Source organism: Sceloporus occidentalis, unplaced genomic scaffold, assembly GCF_023333645.1.
Source record: "Sceloporus occidentalis isolate IW3139 unplaced genomic scaffold, rSceOcc1.0.p SCAF_94, whole genome shotgun sequence".
Classification (NCBI taxonomy): domain Eukaryota; kingdom Metazoa; phylum Chordata; class Lepidosauria; order Squamata; family Phrynosomatidae; genus Sceloporus; species Sceloporus occidentalis.
The window spans coordinates 2,412,988-2,434,610 of record NW_028317074.1 but is presented as its reverse complement, the minus strand read 5'-3'; the positions used below and the strand labels follow the sequence as shown (position 1 = coordinate 2,434,610).

The window sequence follows — 21,623 nt, the reverse complement described above, 5'->3', positions numbered from 1 at the left end:
AATACAAAAATAATGGAAATCAACTGATGGAAGGCGGTATCACTTAGGAGCAGAGGCAACATTAGTCTTTAAAAATATACACAGATAATTATTTTTCTTTATTAACCCAAGGACGGTTGGGGAACTTTAAGTGCTCTAGCCAGAAGTTGTTACGACAATAGCGGATATTTCTGGGAATGAGTGCTATGTTAATAGCAAAAACAAAGATCCAAATGTGGTGTTCTTATTTCTGAAGCTCTTTCATGCGGTTAAGAGCACTGCCGGCCTGGAACCATTCAATCTGTGTCTCGTTGAAAGTGTGATTCAGCATTATGTTCTCTTGGCTGCCATTTTGATGAGTGATTACACATTTAAGGGGCTGTAGGACGAGAAGAAAAAAAAAAAAATTATGTTCTCTTGAACAGTGCTGATAACAGCAATTGTAAGTTTTCATTCAGAAAAAAACACTTGTACACTGGGGATAATCTAAAATTGTGGTCAAGATGACCTAGTCTCTTCAGGACAAGAAAAGAATGAGCACTGGAGAGGAACCAACTAAAAACACTGCCTCCACATGTGCAAGAACCTAGACAGAGCCAGTTCTCCAAACTCTGGTTACAAAAATCTAATTTAGGTTGTGGCCATAACCCATATTACAGATTGAGACTAGTTATCTTTGTGGTTACCTTTCCTGGTGCAAGGTCCTTCAGTCCAACAATTGAAATCTTGTCCTCGGGATGAATCTTATCATAGTCGGCTGGATCAGAAAATGTGAGGGGCAGAAGTCCCTGCTTCTTCAGATTTGTTTCTGAAAGTTAAAGTAATCCGTTTGAAAATGTTCTTATATTCAGAGTATTGATTTATAATGTGTTTAACTTACTGTTACACACAACTAAAGAACTATCCATATTAAAGTACTCTAATTTAATGTACACAAAAAAAAGGTCACAGGGCCTCTTGCATATATTGAAGAGCAGATAACAGTGAACTCCAGCTAAATCTCTGCCATAACATTTTCAGGATTATGCATCTGGCTTCAAAAATCAAAGTTTCCTATGCTGCAATTAGCTGCTCACCATGAATTCTAGCAAAGCTCTTTGTGATGATTGCTCTGCCCCCTAAATGCCGTGGTTCCAACGCTGCGTGTTCTCTGCTTGATCCCTCCCCGTAGTTCTCATCTCCAATCACCACCCATTTAAGTCCATGTGCCTGGGAAGAGGGGGGCATACACTAGTCATTTTCCTCATAAAAAGTAAAGAATCAAAATTTATATAATAAAAAAAAACAAACCACAAAACCAAAAAACTAAACCAAAAAAACAAAAAAACTGTCAAATTGGTAGTACTGTCCATGTCCGTATAGAATTACCTTGTAATAGCGAGCAGTGTCTGGCACAGCGCCATACTCCTGTGTCATGCAATTCTTCACACAATTAGCTTTCTCATTCTCTATGTTGATGGCACCAATGAGAAGGTTGTTTGAAATGTTATCCAAGTGTCCTCTGAACTTCAGCCAGGGACCAGCTGCAGAGATGTGGTCAGTTGTACACTTTCCCTTGACCTATAATAAAGAATTGTGTTATATCGTTGCTGAACTTACCCAAGAAAAGTATAAAATGCAAAGAAACTTTAAAGTTACATTTTTATCTTGGAGTATCTACATATTCTATTTTTTGCTACACATAAGCATCACAAAAAAATTTGCATTTCATTACCTTTATGAGAATCTGCATGTTCTCCAGGTCCTTTCCATCCCACTTATCGAAAGGTTCCAGTAATTGCAGGCGCTGACTGGAGGGATTGACTTCCACTGCCTGGCTGCTCCCTTTTTTGGGTGGGTACTGGTAGGTATCTTGGCCAGGGTCAAAGCTCTGCAGATTGGGATAAAGGTAAATCAAAGATGCTTGTATTCAGTGTAATCCATCTTTTGGAAAAAAAATGTATATTTTAATTATAGAACTACAGTGTTAACATAGCATGGTTCACCGATTTTGTAATCCGTGAGAAACAGGACATTGATATTACAAAAACGGAAATTTTTTTACTCACCGTAAATTCCTTTTTCCTTAATACAGTGGCAGTACGAGTGGGTAATGTCCTTTCCTTAGGGACAAGCTGAATCTAAAGAAATAAAAACAATTAAATGCCCCGGAGCCCCTCCTCCTTACCCATAAAGCCGGGGCCGACCGGAGGACGCCAGTAAGTAACAAGACAGACACAATATTGCTTGCCAAAAAATAATTTATTCTATCATAAGAAGGGAGGGAAACCAGTACTGCCACTGTATTAAGGAAAAAGGAATTTACGGTGAGTAAAAAAATTTCCGTTTTTCCTGGCATACAGTGGCAGTACGAGTGGGATGTAGCAAGATCCCAGAACTGGGGGGGCACATATGAGGAGACCACCGCCTGGAGCACCTTACGCCCAAAATCCGCCGCAGAGGAGGAGAAGATGTCTAGCCGATAATGGTGAATGAAGGTGGAGAATGAGGACCAGGTAGCAGCCTTTTCTGCCCAGGAGGCCGCCATGGCCCTTGTGGAATGGGCCCTAATGGGCCATTGTAGAGTGAGACCAGAGGAGTGGTAGGCCATACGGATGGCGTCCACCAGCCATCTGGAAATAGAAGATTTGGAGGCCGCTCTACCGGCAGACCGCCCAAAAAAATTGACAAAAAGATGGTCTGAGGAACGGATGGAGGAGGTCCGAGCAATATAAATCTCCAAAGCCCTTTTGACGTCTAACGTGTGCCAAACCAATTCCTCAGGAGAGGAAGGACACGGAAAAAAGTAGGAAGAACCAAGGGCTGACTAATACTGGTCCTGGAAATGACTTTAGGGAGAAACGAAGGTTTAACATGTAGAACAACTTTATCATCATGAAAAACTGAACTCGGGAGAGGAAGACAGAGCCTGGATCTCCCCAACTCTCCTAGCCGAGGTAATAGCCACAAGAAAAACCGTTTTCAGCGAGAGAAGCTTCATGGATACTTCCTCCAGAGGTTCGAAGGGCGCTGAACATAAAGCCCGAAGCACAACGGAAAGATCCCATGATGGAAAAAAAGACCTCCTAGGAGGACGTCGAATAGTGGCGGCCTTAAAGAAGCGCCGAATAAGAATGTGTGAGGCCAGATCAGAAAGAAAAAAATGACTAAGGGCCGAGATTTGCCCTTTAAGGGTCGAGACACTAAGGCCCAAAGACAGACCCTCCTGTAAAAAACGAATGACTGAGTTGATGGACGGAGGAAAAGTCGTAAGGTGCCTGGTGGAGCACCACAGGAGGAACTTGGTCCACACCCGAAAATAAATCCTGGACGTTGAACTTCTGACCGATGTCAACAAAAAGTCTGAGATGTCGTCGTCCAAACCTTGGTTACTCAATATCAGCCTTGCAACAGCCAGGCTGTCAGACGGAACACCTGAAGAAGTTCCGGGCGAAGGTTGACGTTCTCCAGTAGCTGTGGTGAAATTGGCAGCTCCCAATAGGTGATGGTCAACTGCTCGAGGAGGACAAACCAAACTGTTGGGCCAGTACGGAAGGATGGCCAAGACCCTGGCCTTGTCGTAGCGAACTTTTAGAAGGACGCGAGGAATCAAAGCCACTGGCGGGAAGATGTAGGCCAACCGGAAATTCCAAACCATGGAAAGACCGTCCAGAAAATGAGGCAAATCCCATCTGTTGAGGGACGCGAACACCGGGACCTTGTGGTTTTTTCGAGTCGCCATCAAATCCACATCCGGGAGACCGAAGCGTGCCACCAAAGTGGAGAAGGTTTGTGGGGTCAAGGACCATTCTGTCTGTGACCATTTTGCCCTGCTTAAATCGCGATTAAATTGTAGCGGCCTCTGATATGGGTTGCTGAAATATCCGTCAAATGAAGTTGGGACCACTCCATAATTACTGCACACAGGATCTGAAGACTCCGTGTCCGCGTTCCACCTTGTTTGTTGAGATATGCGACGGCCGTTGCGTTGTCTGATTGGATTTTTACCGCCTGACCCTCTATGAAGGGCCTGAAGGCCAGGAGAGCCTGAAGAACTGCCTTTAGCTCTTGGAAATTTGACGAGCGGACAGCATCTACTGGAGCCCAATCTCCCCTTCGAAAAAGGGAACCCAAATGGGCTCCCCATCCTCGGCCGGAGGCATCTGTGGTGATAATTATCCAATTTCTGGGTCGGAAAGAAAACCCTCTGCCGAGATGGGACGACTGTTTCCACCAATTCAATTGGGAGAGGACCTGGGCACTTATTGCGAAGGAAGTGTCTAGATCTTCTTCTTGCTTGGACCAGTTTGAGAGAATCTGCCACTGCAAGGGACGAAGCTGACACCTTGCCCAAGGTACCGCCGGGATGGCAGCGGTTAGCAGACCCAGGACGCTCATAGTCTTCCTGACAGAGCAAGTTGGACCTCTTTGCAGTGTTGAGATCTCTTGTTTTATCTTGAGCCGCTTGGAACGCGGGAGATAAACGCAAAGGGACATTGAGTCCACCAAAAACCCTAAGAAAAGAGTCCTGGAAGCAGGAATGAGGCAAGATTTTTGCTTGTTTATTAACCAGCCGTGTATTTCCAAGAACTTCATAGTTGTGGAAAGGTCTAATAAAAGCTTCTCCAGGGAGGACGCCATGATCAGCCAATCGTCCAGGTAAGGAATGATCGAAATATTCTGTTCTGAGGTGAGCTGTCAAAGGACAAAGGATCTTTGTGAAAACCCTTGGGGCTGATGCCAGACCGAATGGAAGGGCCTTGAATTGAAAATGATGCACCCTCTGATTGACCCGCAAGGCAAACCTCAGAAACTTCCTGGACGCCTCGGCTATCGGGACATGACCATAAAATCTCCCTCCTTTAGCACCTGTGTGACTGAGGTGATACTCTCCATCCGAAAATGCTGGTAGGGGATACAGCGGTTTACAGACTTTAGGTCCAGAACCGGACGCAGGGAGCCATCCGGCTTCGGCACTAGAAACAACCGGGAATAGACTCCTTTGAATTTTTGGTGAACAGGAACCTTTTCTATAACTCCCTTTCCCAAAAGCTTCATGCTTTCTGAAAAAAGCGTCAAATTCTTTTTTACCAAGGGGTAAGACGAAATCAGGAACTGGTGGACCGGGGGATGAAAAAACTCTATCCTGTAACCCTCCGAAACAATCCGACGAATCCACGGATTTTGGGTGGTCTGTTCCCAGGAGAGTCTGAAGTGCCGAAGGCGACCCCCTACTTTGTCAGAATTTTCTTTTGTCCTGCCTTTTCGGCCGGTCTTGGAATTTCTTATCTCCAAAGGGCCCACGAAAATTCTGAGATCTAGTGGATTGGAAAAAGGGCCTCGGGTTCCTATATGGATATCTGCGGTTCCACCTTGGTCTTCTATCCTGAGGTAAGGCTCTTTTCGTATCCGAAATCTGCTTAATAAGATCTTCCAAAGGAGCACCAAACAACTTCTTACTCTCTAAAGGTAAGTCACAGAGCGCAGATTTAGAAGCGGATCAGCCGCCCAGGACCGTAACCACAGGGCTCTGCAAGATACCGAAGACAAAGCCATGTTCTTGGCTGATAGCTTAAGGGATTCCTGAGCCGAATCCACAAAAAAACTGTTAGAAAGCTTTAAGTTCTTAAACAGCCTATTAATCTCAGAATCAGAATCATCCGCAAGACGATCTTGCAACACTTGAAGCCAAATGTGCTGGGCCCTAGCCACTGCTGCACCGGACACCGCCACCTTACATTGGGCTCCTGCCGCCTGGAAAATACGCCTGCATGAAGTCTCTGCCCTCCTGTCCATAGGGTCTTTGAGCCCAGCCACCTCACCAATAGGGAGAGTAGTCTTTTTGGAGAGTTGTGCCACTTGTACGTCCACTTTGGGGGGATCCTCCCAGGAATATTCCCCTTGAAGCCTGAACAGCTGCTTAAATTGCTTTGAAATAAAAGCTCGCTTTCCAGGGTGCTTCCATTCCCTGGCAATAAGGTCATCCACCTTAGGAAGTACAGGAAAACCTTTAACTCTTCCTACATCATCTTCTAGGAGCATACGAGTCACCTCTTTGGTGAACTTGCGGAGGTCATGGGAGGGAAAAACCATTTCATCCTCCGAACTATCACTTGATGATGAATTAGAGGACCTGGAAATCTCACCCGAGGAAAGGTCTGATTGAGAGAAAGATCTCGATCTTTTGCGCTTGTGTGTAGAACCAATCTTGACTTTCTCCTGAGTTTGAGCTGCCGAGAATTGAAATGCCTCAAATGTCTGAGCCAAATTTTCCTGAAACCACCCAAGGAAAGATTGCAGGTCTTTACGCTTCTCAGAAGCAAGCTGTTCAGCAGAGCAGGTGTTGCACAATTTTTTTCTGCAGCCATCAGGCAGTGGAGTAGAACACTCAGAACATGTTAAATGTTTAGCTTTGGAAGTGGCTTTTTTGGGAGCGGAAGCAGGTCTTTTATCCTTATCCGGATTCTCTGATGGGACCGGACTAGACATCTGATAAAAAGGAAAAAAGCGTATTAAAAGAAAATTTTTTTAGGAGGGAAGAGGATAGGAAAAAGCCAAGATAAAGAAATATCTTACCTTAACCACCTCTGAACCGTGTGGGGGGGCTGATGACACGGCTGCACTGTACTGACGAAAGCTCCAGCAGTCAGACAGGCAAAGCGCTTATCTGCAATTTTTTTTTAAAATTGCCGCCCTCCGGAAGATCCGACTCGCGCATGCTCAGTAGCGCGATCGGATCTTCAGTGGAACGCAACGACACCCGGGCGTGCGTTCCACCAGACTGCGCATGCTCCCACTTCCTAGTACACAAAAGGAAGACAAAAATACATCCTCCGTAACTCGAACCGCTACGGAGGGAAGACCTCTCTCTGCTCACCACCCGGGGAGCAATCGGAGGCTCACGAAACCCCCAGGCAGCAACCCGTGCGCCTCACCAGCAACTGAAGATGCCGGACTCCTGTCCGGACCGACGATTCAACCTGTCCGTCCCTGAAAGGGACAAGAAAAGAACTGGCTTCCTCCGGTCGGCCCCGGCTTTATGGGTAAGGAGGAGGGGCTCCGGGGCATTTAATTGTTTTTATTTCTTTAGATTCAGCTTGTCCCTAAGGAAAGGACATTACCCACTCGTACTGCCACTGTATGCCAGGAAAAGTTACATATCCATGTAAATTAAACACATACATGTAAAAAGCCAAAGTAAGTGTGTGTATACATGCACACACCAACAGTACGGCACAAAAGTTTTAGGCAGGTATGGAAAAATATTGTAAAGTTATATTTGGGGTGAAAGTATTAAATACAGATTCTGTAAATGCCATAAAATGCAAACTATTTACAGTGGTCAATTGTTCCAATGTCAAAAGGATCTGATGAAAGTTAAGAGTGAATAATAATTACCGATTTGGGCAGCTCATCCGCATCTGGAGGCTCCAGCTTGAATTTTTGACCATCTGCACCAGTGAGAAAATCCTTCTCTGGGTCAAACTTCAAGGTTCCAGCAATTGATAAGGCCGTGACAATCTGTTTTGTTGTTTGTTTTTTTTAATTATGAAGAAAAAAAATCCTATTAGATCCATTTCTAGTCCAGCTTTCCCCAGTCCCAGCCAAAATATAGACTCCTGCAGTAAAAATGCAGCATAAGCCTATAACCAGTGTATACGGAAATTAAACATTGTTATACAAACTACTCCCACAGCTTGCAGTTATTAATCAAATATTTCATCAATACCTCAGGTGATGTGACAAAGGCATGAGTCTCTGGGTTGGCATCATTCCTCCCCGTGAAGTTCCTGTTATAGGACGTAACAATTGTGTTCTTCTCGCCCTTTTTAATATCCTTCCTACAAGAGATTGGGTAGTGTTGCAAAAGTAACCTTAACCATTTTCTTATTTAATGTACACATATATAATTGACACATTTTAAACTACATACTGCTGATTACCCGCAAAGATAAAAATCGAAGTATGTTAACTAGTTTGAAAACACCCGATACAGACTTGCATTTACATGGAAGTAGTAGAAGCACACCGCTTTGTGCTACAAGAATGTCATACCAGTACTGTGGACTTAGTGCTCATGGGTTTGGAATAGGGCTGAAACAACTAATCGATAAAATCTATAATGAAAATCGTTGTCTATTAGTCGAATCGATTTTTATCGATTATAATAAGAGGTTTTTTTCAGAGCAAATGCTCTGAAAAACTCCTCTCCTTATATAATCCGGCCTCAGAGATCGGATTATAACGCTAGAATCCAGATCCCCCGCAACGCTGCAGGGGACCTGGATTCCCCTCACTGTCGGCCGGTGGGTGTCCGTGCGATGCGCACAGACAACTTCCGCCTCTCCCCTCTACTTCATACACCCCTCTGACTCCTCCCCCCTCCCATACATCACTCTGCTTCTCTCCCGACTCCCTGGTGCTTTGTGAACCTCCGTTGCTGACAGACACTTTCACTGCAGCTTCATAGAAGCCTCAGCGTAAGTGAAGGGCAGTAACGGAGGCTGTCTGTGCGCATCGCGCAGACCCCTACCGACTGACAGAGAGGATGATTCTCTGTCAGCCGGTAGGGGTCTGCGCACAGACAGCCTCCGTTACTGCCCTTCACTTACGCTGAGGCTTCTATGAAGCTGCAGTGAAAGTGCCTGTCAGCAACGGAGCCGGGTACAGAGGCAGAGCGGTGTATGGGAGCCACCCTCCCATAGGCCACTCTGCCTCTCTACCCGGCTCCCTGGTGTCTTGTGAACCTCCGTTGCGGACAGGAGCCAGAGTAGAGCATGGGAGGGGGGAGGACCCAGAGTAGAGTATGGGAGGGGGGAGGACCCAGAGTGGTGTATGGGAGGGGGAGGACCCAGAGTGGTGTATGGGAGGGGGAGGAGCCAGAGTGGTGTATGGGTGAGTTATAGTGGTCTGTGGGGGGGTACTATGAATTTCAGGGCATATAAGGGGTATAAGGCATATCGATATTAGGCATATCAGGGGGGTATAAAACATCTGGGGGTAAAAGGTATATCAGGGGGCTCAGTTACATATCACTGGCATATAAGGAGTATAAGGCATATCGGGGGCACAGTGGAATCTGGCATATAAGAGGTATAAGGCATATATGGGGGCAGTTTGGTAAATAAGAAAATATAAACAAGGCTTTTTTTCCTCAGTTTTTATTAAAAAACCTAGTTTGTATTAAAACCTAGTTTGAGACACACTGTTTGGGTTCTTGTAGCTTTTATTATTATGTCAGAAAAATAAGAAGGTGAATAGAGAGGCCATTGCAATAAAGAGCTGAAAGTGTAAATTGTCCGTTTTTTATTACATTTTAAATTTTACAAAATTGCATTTTTTTATCCGATTAATCGAAAAAATAAATCGGCCAACTAATCGATTATTAAAATAGTTAGTTGCAGCCCTAGTTTGGAATGACAAAACAGAATAATTATCACTGCTGAAATCTAGCAACATCCGAGTATAAAAATACTGAAATAGAACAAAAAGGTTGATTACACTTTATTTCTCCCTTTTATGTTGCTCTTGGCAAGTCTGCTTTCCTGTTCATACTATGTGTGATCATAAGCAAGGATTTAACAGCAGGGTTCCCACTACAGTGATGGATCCTGGATGTAGTCAGGTAGAGAAAGCCTGAACTTCCATTCAGGAACTATGGTGCTGTGACACAAAGTGCCATTATAGAACAGAGATCACATGCATCGCTAGCAATGTTAGCCCATGCCAGATCTATTTTAGAATGAGTGGTTAGTAAAATCAAGTGTACCTGTCCCACTGTCCAATGCAAGGTCCACAGGCGTTTGCAAGTACAACACCTCCCACATCACGCAGAACTGCTGACTGTCAAAAAGAAGAGGTTAACATCCTGAAAGGGCATTTTCTTCCTCTGGTGTGTCAGTTTGACAATACTTTTAATTCTAATCTTCCAGTCCTATGTGTATAATACTTATCGCTTATTACGTGCAAGCACAGTGTAGATTGAACTGTGATGTAGAGCCCTGCGCGGGACTGTTTTTTTAATCCTGCTCCCGGTGATTTTTGGCCCAATGCTGCCTGCTCCCGCAATGTGTGTGCCAATCCCGCCCACCTCCTTACCTGAAGTGCCCTTGAGTAGCTCCCTCACAGTGTCTCTTCTCTTGCTCCGCCCAGGAACAAGGCGGAGTCACGGGAAGTGACGTCACATGGCGTGACTCAGTTTTGTTCCTGGGTTGAGCAAGAGAGGACACTGTAAGGGAGCAGCGAGAAGGCAGCCTTGCGGGACTGCACAGGATTACCGGGACCCGCAGGTACAGTGTCTGACTGCCCGTTCCCACCCACAATCCCAGCAAGACCACCCGCAAGTTTTCTGGCACAGGACCCGCCTCCCAATGCAATCCTCTACTGTGTAGTTTCCATAAAATTATTATATTATATATATATAGATTTTTTTTTTTATCAATATAATTGATAATTGATCACAATCACCGATTGTTTTTAGTTGGTAAAATTTATGTGATGCCTGTCACTACAAGTGTGTTATATTTTACTTTCTATCTTTCTGCTCCACTAACCCCTTATCTCCTATATCTGCCCTCTTACTGCCCCCGTCCACTTTAACACTATTTAACACTCTCTATTACAGCCCTCAAAGCCTGCAATACACTCCTCCATTTTCCCCACAACAACTGACTTTTTGGAATCTAAAACCCACTTCTTCAGAGAAGCATTCCACCTTAGCTGCTAGAACTTCCTTGTCATTGAGACAACCACCACACTACCTCTCACCCTTTCTCTGTGCCTTATGTTTGTCACTCCCTCAAGATTGTAAGCTTGCGAGCAGGGCTCTCTCCACGTAATGTATCGGTTTGTCTTAGTCTGTCAATTCTCGTCTTGTCATACCCTTTGAACTTAATACAATACATAAGTGCTGCGTAAATTGTTGGCGCTATATAAATAAAAGAAAATAATAATTCAAATTACTATCTGGTAATTTCACACAATACTCACATAACCATCTCTCTCTATGGTGGCACGGATTTGTTCAGATCCTGGGGTAATGGTAAATAGAGACTTGCATTTGAGACCATGTGCCAGAGCCTGTTTGGCCACAGCTGCAGCTCGTCCCATATCTTCATAACTTGAATTGGTGCAGCTTCCAATGAGACCTAGGAGGAAGTAGATGGATCTTACTTACCCTGGCAGTGGTTCTTACATGTGCTAAACATTCTTAAATGTTTTGCTATGATATAAAATGCCATTGCTATTCCCTTAGAAATTCCTGAACAAACTTACCAACTCTGATATCCAGAGGCCAGCCCTTTTGTTCTGCAATGGCTCCTACCTCTGACACTGGGTTAGCAAGATCAGGAGTAAACGGACCATTGATGTGTGGTTTCAGCTGTTAAGAGACATGAAGGTTGATGAGAAAAAAAAAAAAAAAAAAACTAAAAAAAATCCTAGGACACCATGTTAAATCAAATACATCATCATTGTTCAGGTGAAACAGACAGTTGATTTTTGGGGGTTGGTGTAGTTAAGTGCTACATTTCAAAAGCTCAGTACGCTTTTCAGAACCTGCTTTATGTATGCCAATTAGCATGGCTTTCTTAACCGACATAACTAAGCTAAGAATCGTTTTCTGCTTTCTTAGAGAGGATGAAAGGAAGAAAAAAAAAAAAAAAAATAGTAATCAAAGACTCACCTCATCAAGGTTAATTTCAATCACCTGATCGTATTCACACCCCTCGTCCGGTACCAAGTTACTTTTGAACTCATCTGCCAGAGATGCAATCTCTGAAACATGAAATAAAAGTCATTTTGGACAAGGGGAAGACAAATGTGAAATTTAAACTATTTTAGCAAAACAACCAGATGTAAATTGGAACAAAATAGTGCTATGCAGTTTACCTAATTATGCTAATCTTACATTCGGTCTAACAAAGGAGAACTTTTTTTCTAAGAGGCCAAAATAAGAATTTGATATTTTGATGAACATAAGATGACCAGGTACATACTGAAGTAGCAAAACATTCTACCACTTGAGCAGTACAAGTCGAGGCAATCTCTTCCAGAAAAGAAAAAAAAAAAAAAAGCCCAAGAACATTATGAACAAAAATAAGGTTAGCGGCTGCAGAGTTCCGAACAGCGAGGTAACATCCATACTCCAATCCTTTGGCTAATAAGCAGCTACAGGGCAAAGTTAATTTATTCTTTTGGCACACAAACATTTGAAATTTCTTAACTACCTGGCACGGACATTAATGCAAATGTAAAACATTATGCAGAATACAATTTCTGAGAACTCTGTTGATTTTTGCAGTATCGTTACACAACTTTATTCATGTGTATCTGATTGATTTTTTTTTATTTATTTTTTTTAGAAGTGCAACTCTCCCATATAAAAGCATCATAAACTTTAAGGACACTGAGGGGACAATGTTTTTAAAGCTCAATGCCACTGCAATATAGAGTGGAGTCAAGTGACATTTGTTCATAGAATGAGGGGAACAAAACATTTTCATTCATAATAAAATAGCAATTTCTTCAGTTAGCTACCGAAAGTAAATTGTTGAAAGAGCCAGTGCAGGAGAATAATCTTGTCTATGCAAATGAAGAAAAAGTTTACTTTGTGTACTTAAGAGCAGGCTAGAATATACAACACATTAATAAAAAAATAATAAAAAGTTGATTCACATCATACAAGAGACTGCAAATACCTGCTCGCCCAGTCTTCTCTAGGTATTTTTTCATGCGCTGCCCATATGGGAACACTGAGGTTGTGGCTCCAATTTCAGCTCCCATGTTACAGATGGTGGCCATTCCTGTGCAGGAGATAGAGTCCACCCCGGGCCCAGTATACTCTACAATGGCTCCTGTGCCACCCTTTACTGTCAAGATTCCTGCCACTTTTAGTATGACATCTTTAGGGGAAGTCCAGCCAGACAACTTGCCCGTCAACTTCACACCAATTACCTAGATATAAAGATATACGAGTCAACCCGTATGTCACATGTTAATGCTGGGAGGTACTTTAGACAGAAAAGTTACCATGACGTACAATGCTGCAAAAAAAGTATTTGCCCGTTGCAGATTTTTGCTCGTGTCACACTTAAAATATTTCATGTCATCCAACTAATTTTAATATAAGAAAAAGGCAGTGTAAGAGTAAGCACAAAATGCAGCCTTTAAATGATTGAATTTATTCAACGTACAGAACAAATGTGATGACGCAATTCCCTACCTAAACCTAACAGCTTGTTGAGGCACCCTTGGTGGCAGAAACTGCATAATTTTTTCGTCAGTCCACAGAATATTACCCCAAAAAGTCTTTGGTGTCATCTAGAAGGTTTTTAGCTTATGTGAGCGTTAGTCGGCAGCAGCTTTCGCCTAGCTCCCTGTGCTATTATCGCGGTCTCTTTCTTATTGTGGCATGAGGAACACCGACTGACATGAGGCACATTAGAGTTCTTTACATGTTACCCAGGAGGTCACGAAAGGACCTGGACTGAGTTGTTGATGCGCTAACTTTATCAATGGCTTTCTATCCCTTACCACACAGACATTAATGACTTGGTTTCTCATCTGTTCTTAAATTTCTAAAGATCTAAAATCGTGTGCTGCTTTGAGACCATTTAGCAAGACTAGTTCTATTTAGATTAAACAGAACTGGAAGTATTCTTGTGGTGTGTCTAGTGAATTGAACCAAATTAACAATTACATTTGACTAATTGGTTGATTGAGTAACTGAGGCAGCAATTACTTTTCACATGCAGCCATTTAAAATTGGATAGCATTTTTCCTTCTATACATGAAATCATTAACCAGCAAAAAAAAATAAAAAAAATAATGGATCAAGTCCCACAGGAGTTTTGAATGGATAAAGCAATGGTTGAGTGGCTGGCGATAAAAGGTTGTATTTAATAATGTATATTCAGAGAAAAGTTACTAGCTTGGTACCTCAGGGATCAGTATTGGTAGTATAGCATTTTTATTAGCGATGTTACAAAGGTTTTAGTGGTTGGGTATGTCTTTCTCCAGACATTACAAAAAGGTCTTCAACAGGTTAGATATTTCTAGTGGAACAAACCAAATGATTTAAGTAAATTAGAAGACCGGTCTAAAGTGTGGTAGCTACAGTTTGACGATAAGTGTAAAAATCCCAAGGCAGAATATAGGTTTTGGAAGCCAAGGTACTTGGGAGAAGTTATTTCTGACAAGCAGGCAATGCAATAAAGCGAGGAGTGTGCGGGATTGTATTCTAGAGGCATTAGTAGCAGAAATAGAGTCTTCAGTAATCAGTTCTAGAGATCACATCTACAGAAAGATATTGACATATTGAAGAGGGTTCAGGGCTACTAAAATGGTAAGTGGTTTGCAGGATAAAAAGTCTAAGGAATCTCAATATGTACAGCTTAGAGGAAAGAAGAGATGGGATGTAATAGAAAACCTTTAACTACAGGAACATATAGTACACGAGAAACGTTTATTTCAAAGGATACGCATTATAAAAAAAAGAGGTCATAATCTAAGAGGGTAGGGGGCAATGCAAGGGAATTTTACGTTACTAAGAGGTGAATGGAACAGCACCCCATTAAAAGTGGTAGAGGTCAACATGCTGAGGGAATTTAAATGTGCATGGTATGGGCTTAAAGCTATGCTGAATCTAAGACAAGACTGATTAAGTCTTTGCAGCAGGAAAAGCATGGCAGACTAGAGGGACAAAATTGTTCTTATCTGCCATCACATTTTTTGTTTCTACCTTAGGTACTCACCTTTGGGCATTTAAGCTCCCAAGGTATTCCAGCCATAACATCTACAGCGTCAGCTCCACCTACACCAATGCAGATACCTCCCAAACCTCCTCCATTGGGAGTGTGAGAGTCCGTACCGATCAGAAGAACACCAGGGTAGGCATAGTTCTCGAGAATGATCTAACATTGAGAGAAATGAGTATTATGAAGGGTTGCCTTAAATATACATCATTAGTATGATCATCAACAGGAAGCATATGGCACCTACGTCTTGTTTATACATTGAAAACAAAACCACATCAGTATTGAGGGGGTAAACAATCATACCCAAAACAATATTCAGTCCTCATGTGAGGCTTTATAAGTGCAATTCTGACAGTTCTGTAAAGGACTACAAGCAAAATGAGTCACCAAGGCATGCCAAGACCAAAAAGGAGACACTGCTACTAGAGTTATGTTTAGCATGATCAAGTTACTCACTAAAGTGTGACTTTGAGCAACTTAGAAACTGCTAATAAATCACATGAACGTGATCCTTTGCCTTATGGAGTTTGTAGGACAATATATATACACAGAGTTATATGTAAAAAGTTGCAGTTGACTGTCATGGTACCAGTATCTTTGCAGTACCATGTATGTCTTTTAATAAACTGAACTGTAAAAAAAAACAAAAAAAAGTTGCAGTTAAGAAAAGTTTGAAAATGTCTCGCCATAGTATCCAACTGAACAGCCTAATCTGTGTGAACATTCAACAAAGACACAGCTTTTCAGTCTTTGCACAAAGAAACTCTACGTACGAAACGTTGGTATAAAGTGGTCAAAAGAGTCAGAACAGCTTTTTAACGATACTAAATAGTGCCTTCCAACTATAGCTTTCATAAACATAGGCATCAGATTATAGACATATTCTCAAACCACAGACAATTAAGCACTGCTGGAACCATCTGTAAATCTGTCCGTCTCACCTGATGGATAATGCCGGAGCCTGGTTTCCAGAAACCAACACCATACTTGGCAGCAGCCGTAGCCAAGAAGTCATACACTTCTTTGTTTGTATCCTGAAGTGGGAGACAAAAGAAGAACTAGGCCTAAACTATGTTCATGAAATAAAACCATTGTTTTAAAATAAAATCATGATTTCTGCATTTTCTATGAACATGGGAGAAATATATATTTAATCAATACATAAAATCTCCCTTTTTCCTACTGGTAGAATGTCACTGAACTATTCTACACATGCCCGTTTATTTACCAAAAGAAAATAGAACATCAGCTTTATATATAAATATCAATTGAAACAAACAAAGCAATAATTTTAAGGCAAGACTAAATTAGAATAAAAACAGAGCAAGAAAAACTATCTAATGCTAGATATACATATCAGTAATGCACACACACAGTACAATATTGATGTATATATTGCACAGACAAGTCTTTACAGTCCAAACCATTTTGGGGGCAATATTAAAAATATGATGCCGGTGCCAAATTTTAAAATTCGTCTTATTGCCACTATCTATGGAGTATCCTTGTCAAATGAACAATTAAATGGTTTGTGGTAGTCACAAAGCCTTTTTTAAAAGAAAAAAAAAAAAAAAAAAAACCAGAATCATTTTATACACAACTATTCCCAGGTTCTCTTCAAGATGATGTTAACACTCTGGTAAAGGTAAACTTTAGAAGCAGACTTTACATTGTGGAGGGCTTCTTAAGCTAAGCATTATTTACAAAAGGTGTACATATGGCCCCAGGAAAGTAACTCCTGTCCACACAGCATACCTTAGCTCTCTTGAGATCCTTTTCACCACCGAGCTGGGCCTCAATCAGGTGATCACAGTGGATGGTGGAAGGCACTGCTACCTTAGGTAGCCCACTGCTAATGAATTGCAACATGGCCATTTGGGCAGTTGCATCTTGCATGGCCACCCGATCAGGCCGTAGACGCAGATAGGTTTTACCACGAACTATCTCTTGCTTGACTGGGTCATCAAGGTGACCGTAGACTATTTTCTCAGATAACGTGAGAGGACGGTCCAAGCTGGGATAACAAGGGAGAATAGAAAGAAAACAAGCTCATATATACAGTGAATCACCACAAACAATGTTCCCCTTTTAAGTCTAAGTATTTGGACCTGCTCAGGTACTGTCCAAACTCAACAGTTTTTCAAATGTAATGCCTTAAGCTCTTACCGCTTCTGTACAATCTTGATGTTTTTCTCCTGTTTTTCATAGCTGACATATTCGTTAGGCTCAAAGTGACTCATAGATACCTTTGCTCTCTGGCACAGAGCAGCAGAAACGTGGTATCTGCGGGCTCCATGGCCTAGTGCGTGCTACAAACCAAAAAAAAAATAAAAAAAAAAAAATAAAGCTTGTCATTCGTGAGCTACGGACAACACATACAATAATCTAGAAAAACATGCACATAAAGAGCACATTTACTGGCAATGACCGCTTACGTGCAAAACAAGCCTCGTAAGTGGCATCAATCCTGAAAGGACAATGTTTCCGACAGCTGACTAGTGACACAAATAAAGTTGCCTTTTTACTCCACTGCTTATGTCCTATTCTCATGGCCATTTTTTTTTCTCTGCCCCTCCCCTATACCCTCAACATTCATCTCACTTTGACCCAAACTGAGACCATCTTTGAATAATGCACATTACTGGTCTGTTTCTCTTGAACTATACACATCCACAAATATTATAAGTAAGATTTACTGTTTAACCAGTTGCCCAATTAGCATTATGGTGAATATATTCACAACTCAAACAATATAGTGTATCGGTTACAATAACCTTTGATAAAGCACAACATATTGGCCAGTACAATAGACATCTCTTTCTGGGAGAAGTTTTCTTTCTTCATAAAGATTGCTATTCTTGTCTGCACGCTTTCAGGAAACCTTTACAAGCATTGTTTTCCCTGTGATGTTGGTTGTTTCCATCTAGAAAGCTTTTTAGAATAGGGAAAACATGGCTGGGTTTGAGGGTTCACCAAAACCATAAAAAATATGTCCTAAACGTAATTGTGGCTCTTTTCCCCATGGCCTACACAGTGGCAACTCAAACATTTGCTGTTCTGTATGCTAATCATGACGATTAGCATTAGAGAATCACAATGCCCAAGACATCAATAAGTTTGTTATAGTGGTATGCATAACCCCTTCATAACATACATTATTATGTCCTCAGAAGCCCTAGGTGGCCGACAACGTAATAGTTTGTCTTATGGAGTTTGCACCAGAGGGGACATTTCCCAGCCAGTGCACAGGAGAGCAGGGTGTCAGGCTGAGGTCTCCCCTATCAACAGGAGCTAGCTTCCTGCTCACTGATCTAATGTAACAGAGCTCACACCAATTACATTAGAATAGCAGATAATGCATCTTCTGTCAGCGATGTCAGTCCTCGCACTGCCATAAACAAACTAAAAATGTTTCCACAGGGTCTGTCCAGACCCGCCAGAGAATTTTGATGAGCTCCCACTGCAGATTGATCACAGGTACCGCGATCAGCAACATATGGCAATGGAACACTGCTTGCTGATCACTCTGACCAGCAACAGTCATGATTGCAAAAAAGTAAAAACAAAAATTCTAAAAATATTTAAAAAGTAAAAAAATAAAATAAGACTAGAGGTGTTAAAAGCAGGTTGAATGAATTCTAGGAAGGTGGTGCAGCCAAATGAAATCATATATATATATATATATATATACACACACAATCGGGTATCATATCCAGTGTAGGATGTATTATATACTACAAAAAAGCACCACAGAAATCATAGAAAAAAAACCCAAAAAAAACAGTATTTACTTATTCTGTGCCTATATTACAGTGACTTAACTAATAAAAATTGACTAACAAAAATTGATATTTTACCATTATTTAAGTCAAATCCCTTTTCCATTAAATACTGTATTTGCATGTACATTAATTTGCACCCGGGTGATGTCAGGGATGGTAAACCGCCCCTTTAATCTTTTCCCAGTGAAGCCTTTGGCATGCATGGCAGCGTTACTCCATCTTTACCAAACTTTCACTTGAAGAAAGAAAACTCCAACAAAGCTTCATTCAGATTCGTTAAAGGATCAGCGTTATTTTAAACTTGATTAGGTAGCAGCTGTGGAATTGCTCTGATCTATACAACATTTTGAACAGTGACCTATTTCACACTTAAAACTGCGCTGCAGAGCCAACTAATCCAGGTGATCTTTACCAATGTGACATATGCAAGGGATCAAGTTATTTTCCCAGAATATTTTCCAACAATCTGAATAAACCATAGTGTGTTACAGTTTACCAGGTTAAGGTGATCATGGAATGTGATGGGCCATACGACATATGTGGTGTTATGACTGTATATTTAAATGCAGAAACATTACGCAGCAATAATGGCATGGTGTAAGATATTAAGGACAGTAAATGGATGCACTAAATGCAGCAGGTAAACAGTTGATACTGATATCTAGTGAGTAAGAACTAGTCAGACATGAAATATATCACCATTCCCAAATGTATACAGAATAACCTGCAAAATACAGCACTGGCCATCAAACACCATTTCAGAAACACGATTTTAATATCCATAGGAGGATATGAAGACAGAAGAAAAGAAAATTATTCGGAGACTGAAGCTGCCCCCACAGATTCTGAGGTCACCTTGAGGGTCACCTTGAACCCAGACTGTAGCGGCAATAAAGAGCATCCTTACAAATAAGCGCTCGTCTTATAACACAGGCATAATGTACAGACCGGGAGAAGTTATATAGTTCCGTTACCATGGAGACGAAAGTCGGGTCACCCGTCAGAGACACACCGACCTCGTGATAACGAAGTATGACACACAAACGACATATCACAAAGACAACGCACACCAACCGTACGGGCCTATAACACGCATCACCCGACACTACATTTAAATTGAAAGGTGCTTCCTCGAGCTTTAAATTTCGCTCTATACTCACCTGTAACCGGCTAGCTAGGAGACTGTAGGACACCATTTTGCTCACTGACAAAGATGAGGTCACATGAACATGACGTCACGACAAGGCTTCTTATAGATGCTAGAATGGGCGGGGTCCCTGAGAAAAATTTGAGTGCGTAACCAAGTCCTGACAGGAAGCAAACGAAAGAATACGTTGTGGAATTGTAAACGAATATCAGCTTAGTTTATAGTCTAGAATAAAATGCATATTTAGTTTACATAAAAATGTTAGCGTAATTATACACTAGCTACGCAATACATAATAAAAAAAACATTTACGTTTGACTAGATATGTTTACCCACCGGAAAGGATTCCGTGGCGCGTGATTGCTGAGTGATTTTACCAGGTGAAGGTGACTAGAGGAGTAATGTGACAGAATATGGGTAGATGTACCGCGGGTTACTCGTAACACTACAAAACCTGACACAAACAGGAATATCCCGTGTGTCATTATAACAGGCTGAATTCAAACCAAACATTATTAATTCCTACTGTTAATCCAGTTTAGATACAGTTTGTTATTCCAGGTCTCCTTGATATTCCTCACAGCTGCAGCAGATATACTAAAGAATCGGGAACTATGTGTAAGATTATTTTTTTCAGAGGACACTCTCCTGGATCTGGTAGCTGGATCTACAGACAAAATGTCTGATCATTTTTGTTTTCAGAAATGGTTCAAGCAAAACACATGCCTTTTAGCCAACAAAGCACTGTTACCTGGTGAATGCGGGGGATATGTGGTGAAGCTGGGACTAGATAACTAGTCATGATGGCTACTAGTGTTTCAGTTCAGGTAGACTAACCAAATCATTATCTTTATCAAGGAGATAGGCAGTAGTGGCACAAATCAAAATGTCTTTATGGTGCCATGATTTTTAAAATCAGGACCACCAGTGGTACAACTAGTACCTGTGTATGGACTCCGGTCTCCATGTGCTGTCACTGGCCTTCATGGATGTTTGGAAAATAAAAAGATCTAAAATGTAACATTCCTTGTTACATTCCATTGATAGGTATGGGATCATATTATTATTATTATTACCGCTATTCATTGATATATAAATATATATATATATACACACACACTCACTGGGTGCTTTATTATGTACACCTGTTCAATTGCTTGTTAACACAAATAGCCAATTACATGGTAGCAACTCAATACATTTAGGCATGTAGACGTGTTCAAGACAACTTGCTGAAGTTCAAACCGAGCATCATAATGGGGAAGAAAGGGTATTTAAGTGACTTTGAACATGGCATGGTTCTTGGTACCAGACGGGCTGGTCTGAGTATTTCAGAAACCGCTGATCTACTGGGATTTTCAAGCACAACCATCTCTAGGGTTTACAGAGAATGGTCTGAAAAAGAGAAAAACATCGAGCGCGCATTTGTGTGGCAAAAATGCCTTGTTGAGGTCAGAGGAGAATGGGCAGACTTCGAGATGACAGAAAGGCAACAGTAACAAATAACCACTTGTTACAACAAGGTATCCAGAATACCATCTCTGAATGCACAGGCTCACCAAAATTAGACATTGGAAGGCTGGAAGAAGGTTGGCTTGTCCGTTGAGTCTCCGTTCCAGCTGCGACATTCAGATGGCAGGGTCAGACTTTGGCGTAAAAAACATGAAAGCATGGATCCATCCAGCCTTTTATCAACGGTTCAGGCTGGTGGTGTAATGGTGTGGGGGACATTTTCTTGGCACACTTTGGGCCACTTAGTGCCAATTGAGCATCGTTTAAATGTGAAAGGTTACCTGAGTATTGTTGCTGACCATGCCCATCCCTTGATGACCACAGTGTACCCATCTTCTGATGTCTACTTCCAGCAGGATAATGCACCATGTCACAAAGCTTACATCATCTCAAATTGGTTTCTTGAACATGACAATGAGTTCACTGTACTCCAAGGGCCTCTACAGTCATCAGAGCTCAATCCAATAG

At 41.7% G+C, this 21,623-nt stretch overlaps 1 protein-coding gene across 1 annotated transcript; it reads right to left on the bottom strand.

The window, feature by feature from the left end:
• Positions 1-223: 223 nt before the first annotated feature.
• Positions 224-19,692, bottom strand: LOC149284392 (aconitate hydratase, mitochondrial-like). Its single transcript, XM_089496777.1, has 17 exons — positions 19,653-19,692; positions 16,881-17,013; positions 16,470-16,728; positions 15,656-15,748; positions 14,712-14,870; positions 12,657-12,912; positions 11,642-11,733; positions 11,233-11,338; positions 10,948-11,105; positions 9,728-9,801; positions 7,688-7,799; positions 7,357-7,479; positions 1,694-1,849; positions 1,348-1,539; positions 1,056-1,188; positions 666-787; positions 224-358 (listed from the first exon to the last, which is right to left on the bottom strand). The coding sequence occupies exons 1-17, from the start codon at positions 19,690-19,692 to the stop codon at positions 224-226; spliced, it is 2,343 nt and encodes a 780-aa protein (XP_089352903.1).
• Between the last annotated feature and the right edge of the window lie 1,931 nt (positions 19,693-21,623).